This window comes from Gregarina niphandrodes, assembly GCF_000223845.1.
Source record: "Gregarina niphandrodes unplaced genomic scaffold scaffold00048, whole genome shotgun sequence".
Taxonomy (NCBI): domain Eukaryota; phylum Apicomplexa; class Conoidasida; order Eugregarinorida; family Gregarinidae; genus Gregarina; species Gregarina niphandrodes.
In genome coordinates this window covers 44,305-52,609 of record NW_011646047.1, presented here as the reverse complement: position 1 = coordinate 52,609, position 8,305 = coordinate 44,305, and the positions used below count along the sequence as shown (strand labels likewise).

Sequence of the window (8,305 nt, the reverse complement as noted above, 5' to 3'; positions counted from 1 at the left end):
GAACATCGCCATACAGATGAGGCATTGACAGACTCCGAAGCCCACATAGACGTGGGAGATGACCATATCTTCCCGCGGTCTTGCGGACCGGTGTTAGCCAACGGTCCGAGAACCGGGCAAGACTCGTGGAGCCCTCCGTCCGAATTTGTGCAGGTAATGAAGGCATCAAAAAAGCCTGTGGTGAAATTCAGACTAGATATTACGGCAGATGGTATGCCACATCCCAACGAGCAGTTTGGTCCGGTTGACCGTGAGAGCGACCACGGTGAAAGTGAACATGGTGAGAATGATCATGGTGAGAGTGTCAGCCCATTTGCATTGGATTGGCGTTCGAGCTCTGTTTACTTATGGTCCTTAATAGCGCGGGATTCGGCAAAAAAGTTGTCCGAGGAATCTACCGATTGCTCGGTAGACTTTGAGGTCTTGGGAGATAGAATTGGAGCGGCTTCTCTTAAGTTCTCCAGCCCATATCGAAATGACCAATGGCCGGATCAATTCCTTCAGGCTGTGGCCAAGGGCAGTGCTTCGAAGCCGAAACTTGATCATATACTGGATCTGGTTTTCCGGGACTTGGTATCTGATCCGCCACCGAGAGGTTTCATGTTGCTGCTTGACCAGCTGCAAAGCATCATTGATCCTGATCACATGACCTTGTAACAATTGCACCCCTGTCACTTCTGAACCTAGTACCCTTAGACGGGTCTAACTTGGACCCTGTTTTAGTTTTCACAAGTACGACATGCTGAGTCAGTTACTAAAGCAGGCCACTACACGGAAGACTACATTCTCATCCCCCCGTGCCGTCATTAGGGGTGGCTTGTCTGGTTTGACTCAAGGAGGCAGCGACACATTAGAACAACCTCTTGGGCGGTTCCTTGCGAGCATCGATTGCAGCAATGGCGGGGATAATAGTCCGCGTGATAGTCAGCATGATGATCAGAATGGTAGTCAGAATGATAGAAGTGTCGCACAAGCGTTGGATCGAACCACGGTTTGCGTGGACTCCAGTGTGGCACCATCCATAAAAGAGTTTCTGATGCCGGAGGAAACACTGATCTTGGACGTCAGTGAGTTGATAAAAGAGCGAGTGGGCGCCTCCAGACACGTCCAAAGACTGCAGCGAGCCGTGGGCGGACGACGAGGAGCCCTCCTCGACCACCTACTCCGCGACCGGGAACTTGGCTCTGTTGCTGCGGACCCTCATCCTGAACAACAGGACGACCTGACCGGGCGCATCGAAGAGGACACGTGTGACGCCCCAGCTTTCATGGACCCGCTGCTGGGTTTCAACAGCGAAGGACTCAGCCGCCAGTCTCTCTCCACAACGGATTTGTTATCGGCGCCGGTGGCGCAGTTCTGCAGTCTCCACGAAAGGAACGGGGACCTAGACAGGAATACGGATTATCTGCACTTCGTGCCCATACCAACATTTGTTCCCAAAGGCACCGCGTTTGTCAAACTTCATGATGACCTTGACATTCTAGTAAGCGACCCCACCAACTTGCACTGACTCCCTTACCACAGACTCCTCCCCCCCGGTGTATCGGCACGATACGCCCCCCCCCTCCGTCTATAGTCACGGGTGTCTCCGTTACACGTGTCTCCGTCCATGGTCACGAGCGCCTCCCCTTTCTATGATGACTTTCCCCCCGGCTGAGGCAGCCATTTTCTCTCAGGCACTGAACCGATTGCATGGAAGATGCCTTGGCCAGAAATTGTCTACTTACCTATTCAATGAACTTCGTAATAAAGAGCACATCGGCTACGTGGTCGACGCTTCATTCTGGCCGGGAGATCTAAAGCACAACGGCGTCATGATTCGGATCAAATCGCCCGTCCTAAATGCCGAGGAACTGCGAACCCGAGTGCTCTCCGCGTTAGCCGAGTTTGACGAGTCCTGTGGTAGCACGGACTTGAGACAGTCCCTCTCCGAAATAGTACAGGAGATGGAGGAAAGGGAATTCGAGCATCATTGGGCCCTGCAGCAACTTGGCCTAAACAGCGACAGAATACCGTTCCTGGTAAGTTCGATGGAGAAGACAGCCAGGACAAACGATCGCGGAGCTTTTAGCCGCCACTTCAAGCAGGCACTAACTCAAAAGCCCTACATTGCTCTATATATGTAACCCGCATACGTGAAAACCTCATCAGGAAGCATATGTTGGAGATAATATATGTTAGTCGACGCGTGTGCGCTGTTCGATTTGGGCCTGCGGCAGCGTAAAAAAAGCACGCCTGCAGCACTGCAAGCCGGCAGCCCGAGAGATCGACAAGGCCGTACTGCGCCCGGACAGTTGTTCCGATAGTTTGTAGTTAGTTAGCTAGATCGAAGCTAGACCGCATTCCGATGGATGGCCTTCGAATCACGTTTCTTCGTTCGAGCTTCGAGGAAGCTTCAAGTTTCAAAAAAGACGGGGAATGCGCGTTATATGAACCTGGTTAGTTAAAAGAAGTCCTCGAGGTTGTATTCTTTGCCGTTTTTGTTGATGACTTTGCCTGAGAGGAGGGACCTGCCTTCTTCCAAGTGCATAACCCGATCGTGTCCTAGTGCGGTGATGCGTCTGGGTGGGTTGTCTTCAGTCGGATTGCCTCGCTGGTTCCATTTCGCTTTTTGGAGTCCTGGAGGGGTAGCTAGTCTTTTTTCTTCGGGTCGCTGACGGTAGCCGGATCGTTGCCGGAAGTGCTGATTCCCTACTTGTTGGTGTTCCTGATTGCCTTCGCTCAATCTTCGTTGGTGGATGGACAGTCCGATGCCGGACGCAGGTCCTGGGCCAGATCGTTGCGAGTTGTGGATTGCGTCCGGCCCAGGACCATCGTCCAGGCTGGCGCCTTTGTCAAGACTGTCCCGCTTTGTATCCAAACTCCCTCGCTTATTCTCTAAGCTGCTTCGTTTGTTGAACTTTTTTTTGAACTCGTAACTCGGTTTCCGACGGCCGTCGCCTCCATACCTGCCTTCTGCATACCTGCCTTCTCCGTACCTCTGGTCTGCATACCTGCCTTCTCCGTACCTGTCTTCTGCATACCCGCTGCCGTAACTAGTCCTCCGAAGCCCACCAGCGGCAGCTCCTGGTCCCGCTCCCGGTCCGGGTCCGTGCTTGACGGCCCGTGTTAAATTCCGTTTGGGTTCGAGGCTGCGGCGGGCCGGGGTCGGTTTCACAGGTGCAGGACTGATTTCTTCTTGGTGGCCGCTGGCGGTCATCACAAAGTCCGGTTCTTTGTGAAAGTCAAAGTGTTCCAGCTGTTTCAGAGCACCGCCCAAACTTCGTCCCAGATCCTCCTGGATCTGCGTCAACTCTTCCATTTCACTCACGAACGACCAGCACTGGCCTTCGTGCCCAGCACGTCCAGTGCGCCCAGCGCGGTGAGTGTATTCCTCGCCTGTCGCGGGCAAGTCAAAGTTGACCACCAGCGGGATTTCATACACGTCAATCCCGCGAGCAGCCACGTCCGTCGCCACCAAGATCTGGCAGTCGCCGGACACAAACATATTCATCGCCTTCACGCGCGCTGCCTGGCTCCGATTGCCGTGAATCCTCTCCGCCGAAAACCCATGCAACCGCAACTGTTCGCAAACGCGGTTCGCGCGCGCCTTGGTCCGCGTAAAGACGATACACTGACCGCCAACCACCGGCGTCACCTCGGACTCAATTGCGCCCCGCGGGACGTCCTCGTTTACGGCGCTCACCGCGCTCGCACACGTGTGTGCGCGCAAAACGCGCGGCGTATCGCGGCCAATATCGAAAGTCAACAATGGCCGCGGCTCAAAAGCGTCTACCGCCGCCGCCGGCGGCCCGGCAGAAGGACTCTGCGGGCTCGCCGTGGGGCTGGCGGCCGTAGAAGCCGGCGAACTCTCGCCCAGCCGCTTTTCCCCTCCTTCCTCTCCCCCTTCGGGCGCCGCCGTCGGCGCAGCGTTCGCTGGAGCAGCGTTTGCTGTCGCAGCACGGTCTGGAGACGCCCGGGCAATATTGCCTGGTGTGTTGGGCAGCATATCGGTGGTGTTGATAAGTAGGTAGCGGAGCAGATCGAGCTTGAGTAGTTCTGGCACCTGGAAAACGGCTTCCTCGATGTTTTCGCAGCGGCAGACGCCCCCTCCGTCGAGGATGCCTACTCGGACGACGCGTCCCGGCATGAACTGCTTGGCGACCTTGAGGACCGGTGCGGGCAGTGAGGCGGAGAAGAGCAGAACCTGTTCCGCGGTGCGGAAGGAAGAGAGGATCGTGGCCACGTCAGGTGCGAAGCCAAGGCCGAGCATACGGTCGGCTTCGTCGAGCACCACTTGGCGCAAGTGGCAGAAGGCTTCGAGGAGGCCGTTCGCGAGCACGTCGAGGAGACGCCCGGGACAGGCGCAGACAAAGTTGACGCCGCGACGTAGCACGGCTTCCTGCGCGGCGTGCTTGGTCCCGCCGCAAACTACTGTGCTCGTGATCGGCGTGTCCTGCGTTACACTCATCACCACGCGCTGCGTCTGAATTGCGATCTCCCGAGTCGGACTCAAAGCCACACACCGAATCGTCTGTGGCGTCACCCATTGCGGCTGCGTCCGCGCACGGAAGTGCCCTATGCCCGGCGCAAACCCGCGCGTGGGTGGCGGCAACGGCCGCCCCACTCCGCAGTGTGCGTCACGCATATCGTCCAAGATCATGTTGCAGATCGGCAACACAAACGCCAAGGTCTTTCCGCTACCCGTCTCCGCCGTCGCAATCACATGCTGCCGAGACAGAATCGCCGGCACCGCCAACCTTTGTACCGCAGTCGTCTTCCGAATGCCCATGTGCTCCGTTACACCTGCAACATTAGTGGAAGGGTAGGGGTGTTGGTGGGATGCAGTGAATGGTGGGAGGTTACCTTTGACGAGGGCTGGATGCAGGCCCAGTTGTGCCCAGTCATTGGTGCCTTTGGTCTCGTCTTCGTCTTCGTCGTCTGTGTTGATAGCATACGCTGCGGGTTTGCTCCAGTCCGCGAGGGCCTCGGCAACGAGGTCGGTCATGTCATACATTTTTGAATGGACCAGGCCAAGCAAAAAACCCCCCCGAGCAGCAAGGCTGCCCCCGGCCCGGCAGAGCGCAAGGAGTCGAGCCCTAAGACATCTGACAGATCCGCGGGGCTAGGCAGCACCTCAGCGTCGTTGCGCGCGGCGGGGTCGGGGTTGCTGTCTTCGTTGCGGGGACCGTCGGCGTTGAAGCTGAGTCACAAGTCGAGCCTTCGCGGGCCGGCTAAACTGCCGAGTGGGGAGGCGGCGACCGAGAGGGAGCGACCGCCGACAGATGGACGACCGCCGGCCGACGGACGGCCGCCAACCGACGGACGTCCGCCAACCGACAGACGTCCGCCGAGACCGGTTGATCGCAAGATGAGTGAGCGGCAAGTGAGCGACCTTGCTCGGCTCGCTCGGGAGGGGAGCGAGCAGAAGGTGTCAGCTGAGCGAGCTGGAACAGGTTCCGGCTCGCTCGACGGACCACGTTCAGGTTCAATCGACATGGGCGGCAAAAGGACTACGTCTGGGCGGCTGGGGAACAATGCTGTAGGGAGCAATGCTGTGGGAAGCGTTAGTGGCGAGCAGGCGCAGTTAGGGTCGCCAGCGAACAGGCTGTCTTCGAATCTGTTGTCGCCTGGGTCTCGAGGCGCGGGAGAGACGCAGGCGCGCAAACTGCATCCGGCGCAAATACTGTGCGAGTCGGAGCCCAGGTCAACGGAGCGGACTCCGGTGGCTGCCAGCGAGCAGTTGATGGAGTTGCGTGCCCGACTGGATCGGCTGCAGCGCTACTTGAGGCCAAGTCGGATGGTGGTGGACGACTCGCCCTTCTGGGACGTCGCGGAAGTGGACTGGACGCCTTATCTGCGGCTGTTACGCATTCCGGCCAACGCGGTCCCGTCAACGAGTCGTCCGACAGCAGGTCGTACGACCACGGGGGCGGGCGCGATCGGTGGTGGTGGTACAACCACTGGTGGTGTTGGTACAACCACTGGTGGTGGTGGTACGACCAGTGGCAGTGGTACGTTGGGTCGGCCGGAGTTGTTAGACCGGCAAGACGTGTTAGAGATTGTGCAGGCAATTGCGTCTGCGAACCCGAGAGTGGACAAGAACTGGATCAACGACATCTGCCACACGTTAGCGCAGACGAGGACCATGCAGCAGCAAGTGGTTTGTCTGGGTCGGACATTGCAGAGTCTTTTTGAGAAGAGCAGACTTGCTTTCCTGGACGCATTCTGCGCCAAGGTCGGGCTCATCGACGGCCAAGACCCCTTTGAATTGGAACTACACGCTCTAGACGTCAACGAGAAGACCGCCATCATCATTCAAAATGAACAACGTCTACTACACACTGCTACCTTATGCGAACAATTACAGCTTATGACCGCCTCAGAAGGTCTCATCGACGCTGTCCGCAGAAACGACCTGGACCTCGCGCGTCTTGCGACTATTGAACGCAGAGCCACCCAAGTACTCGCTCAACTTACCCTCTTTGAAGACCGACTTTTCGAGCTTGTCAAACATGTCGCCAAAGTCAACCAACTTTTTACAATGACTGAACAGATCCAAACTGCTGACGACTGAACACGACCAGACAAAACTCGGCAAGTGTAACCACAACCCATGGCAACATGCCGACATGGTTGTCAACCCATCGTCACGGTGCGCGCATCCGAGACATATTGTCTCCACGGTTGCCTCTTCCGTGGGCTCAGCATTCCGCATTAGCCAGCATAGCATCTTTGTACAGTTACTCCTCTTGCTATGAAGTCGTTTATTCTGTTGGCGGCGGTTTGTGCAGCGAAGAGTTGTACCCAGTTGCCGCTGGACCTTGTAATTGTACAGGATGCGACGGGCACGTTCTGGCAGCCGATGCCGAAGATCGCGGGAGCGATGGAGGAGTTTATGGAAGAGGCCAATAAGTCTTTGGTGGACGCTCATTACGCGTTGGTTAGCTTCCGTGACAAGCCTTACTCTTATTTGGGTGACCCATATGAAGATTACTGTTATCGTGAGGAGACATCTCTGGAGTCAGATGTGACCAAGTTGTCGGCGACGTATGAGGCCCTGGACGGCAATTACGGAGCGGATGAGCCTGAGGCGTCGCTGGAGGCGTTGATAGACGCGATGGTCAGTCGTACTTTGGGCTGGAGGTCTGAGTCAAGCAAAGTCCTGATTCTTAACACAGACGCCACCCCACATGACCCAAATGACTACATCATTTACAACGGCGTTTACGACCCCTCCTGGCCCATTGCGTCGCCCGTGCCACCCCCTCAGTACATGCCCGTCTATCCAAACGACCCCGACAACTACAGCTCAGACATACTCTGCAAAGAATATGAGTACCCCGACTACGCACAGGCTGCCAACGTTACGCAGACGTACGGAGCCAAAGTGCTTTTTATTCTGCCATCCGACGTCTCCAGCACAGTCGTGAACAAGTGGCAGGAAATCAACAAGGTGCTGGAACAGCCCGACCATTACGTCCTGCAAATGGACGTCGATCAACCTGACGCGACAGTGAAGCAACTGTTGGAACTTCTGCCAGAGCTGCTCAGCTCCTCGTGCTCTACACCAACACCCGAAACAACTGCGGCTCCAGTAACTGAAGCGGAAACCACAGCGGAGACGGAGGAGGGCAAGACCATGCCTGCAACGGACCCGGTGCAACTGACTACACAAGAGGTGGCGTTGGAGACTACACAAGAGGTGGCGTTGGAGACTACACAAGAGGTGGCGTTGGAGACTACACAAGAGGTGGCGTTGGAGACTACACAAGAGGTGGCGTTGGAGACCACAGAACCTGAAACTACGGAGGAACAACAGGAGACCACGCCGGACACCACCACCGCCGAGTGCAGAACTACAACCACCACACCCGGAGAGTGCAGACCCACCGAGACCACGGCGTGCCAGGTGGCCACGACCTACGAGTGCAAGCCCCAAACCGTCCCGGGCGAGTGCGAAGATCGTCCAGCCAACGCAGACCACCAAGTCATCAAGTTGATCCTACTTCCTTCTAACTAGTTAGTTTTTAATCGGATAATTTTTAGCCTTTCGTTTGCCACGCTGTATTCGGAACATTTCAATCGGGTGTTCCAAACATCCAGCAGATGGGGGGGGGGCGTTGAACGTTTCTCGTCCACGCCCACGACTCTCCCCCAGCTGGAGAAACCGATGGACAGACCACCAACCAGTCTTTTACCAGGCTGAGGCTGTTCCCCCATCGAGTCTTAACGAAAAATCTCCCGTCTTTGTTTCAAGAGCGGGTATTAGAAAGAACTCTCTCTCTCTCCGAAAAAGAATAAATTCAGACGATTCAGCAAAGAC

The 8,305-nt window shown here is 56.4% G+C and overlaps 6 protein-coding genes across 6 annotated transcripts; 5 read left to right on the top strand and 1 right to left on the bottom strand.

The window, feature by feature from the left end:
- Positions 1-156: 156 nt before the first annotated feature.
- Positions 157-657, top strand: GNI_159700 (hypothetical protein; the record flags this gene model as incomplete). Its single annotated transcript, XM_011136319.1, has 1 exon — positions 157-657. One exon carries the CDS (start codon positions 157-159, stop codon positions 655-657), a length of 501 nt encoding a protein of 166 aa, XP_011134621.1.
- Positions 658-739: 82 nt separating this feature from the next.
- Positions 740-1,510, top strand: GNI_159690 (hypothetical protein; the record flags this gene model as incomplete). Its single annotated transcript, XM_011136318.1, has 1 exon — positions 740-1,510. The coding sequence occupies one exon, from the start codon at positions 740-742 to the stop codon at positions 1,508-1,510; it is 771 nt and encodes a 256-aa protein (XP_011134620.1).
- Positions 1,511-1,637: 127 nt separating this feature from the next.
- GNI_159680 (hypothetical protein) lies at positions 1,638-2,126 on the top strand (the record flags this gene model as incomplete). Its single annotated transcript, XM_011136317.1, has 1 exon — positions 1,638-2,126. The coding sequence occupies one exon, from the start codon at positions 1,638-1,640 to the stop codon at positions 2,124-2,126; it is 489 nt and encodes a 162-aa protein (XP_011134619.1).
- Positions 2,127-2,443: 317 nt separating this feature from the next.
- Positions 2,444-4,996, bottom strand: GNI_159670 (helicase; the record flags this gene model as incomplete). Its single annotated transcript, XM_011136316.1, has 2 exons — positions 2,444-4,785; positions 4,846-4,996. The coding sequence occupies 2 exons, from the start codon at positions 4,994-4,996 to the stop codon at positions 2,444-2,446; spliced, it is 2,493 nt and encodes an 830-aa protein (XP_011134618.1).
- Positions 4,997-5,779: 783 nt separating this feature from the next.
- On the top strand, positions 5,780-6,556 carry GNI_159660 (hypothetical protein; the record flags this gene model as incomplete). The annotated part of the gene is made up of 1 exon (XM_011136315.1): positions 5,780-6,556. The coding sequence occupies one exon, from the start codon at positions 5,780-5,782 to the stop codon at positions 6,554-6,556; it is 777 nt and encodes a 258-aa protein (XP_011134617.1).
- Positions 6,557-6,844: 288 nt separating this feature from the next.
- GNI_159650 (integrin beta chain) lies at positions 6,845-8,002 on the top strand (the record flags this gene model as incomplete). Its single annotated transcript, XM_011136314.1, has 1 exon — positions 6,845-8,002. One exon carries the CDS (start codon positions 6,845-6,847, stop codon positions 8,000-8,002), a length of 1,158 nt encoding a protein of 385 aa, XP_011134616.1.
- Positions 8,003-8,305: the final 303 nt, after the last annotated feature.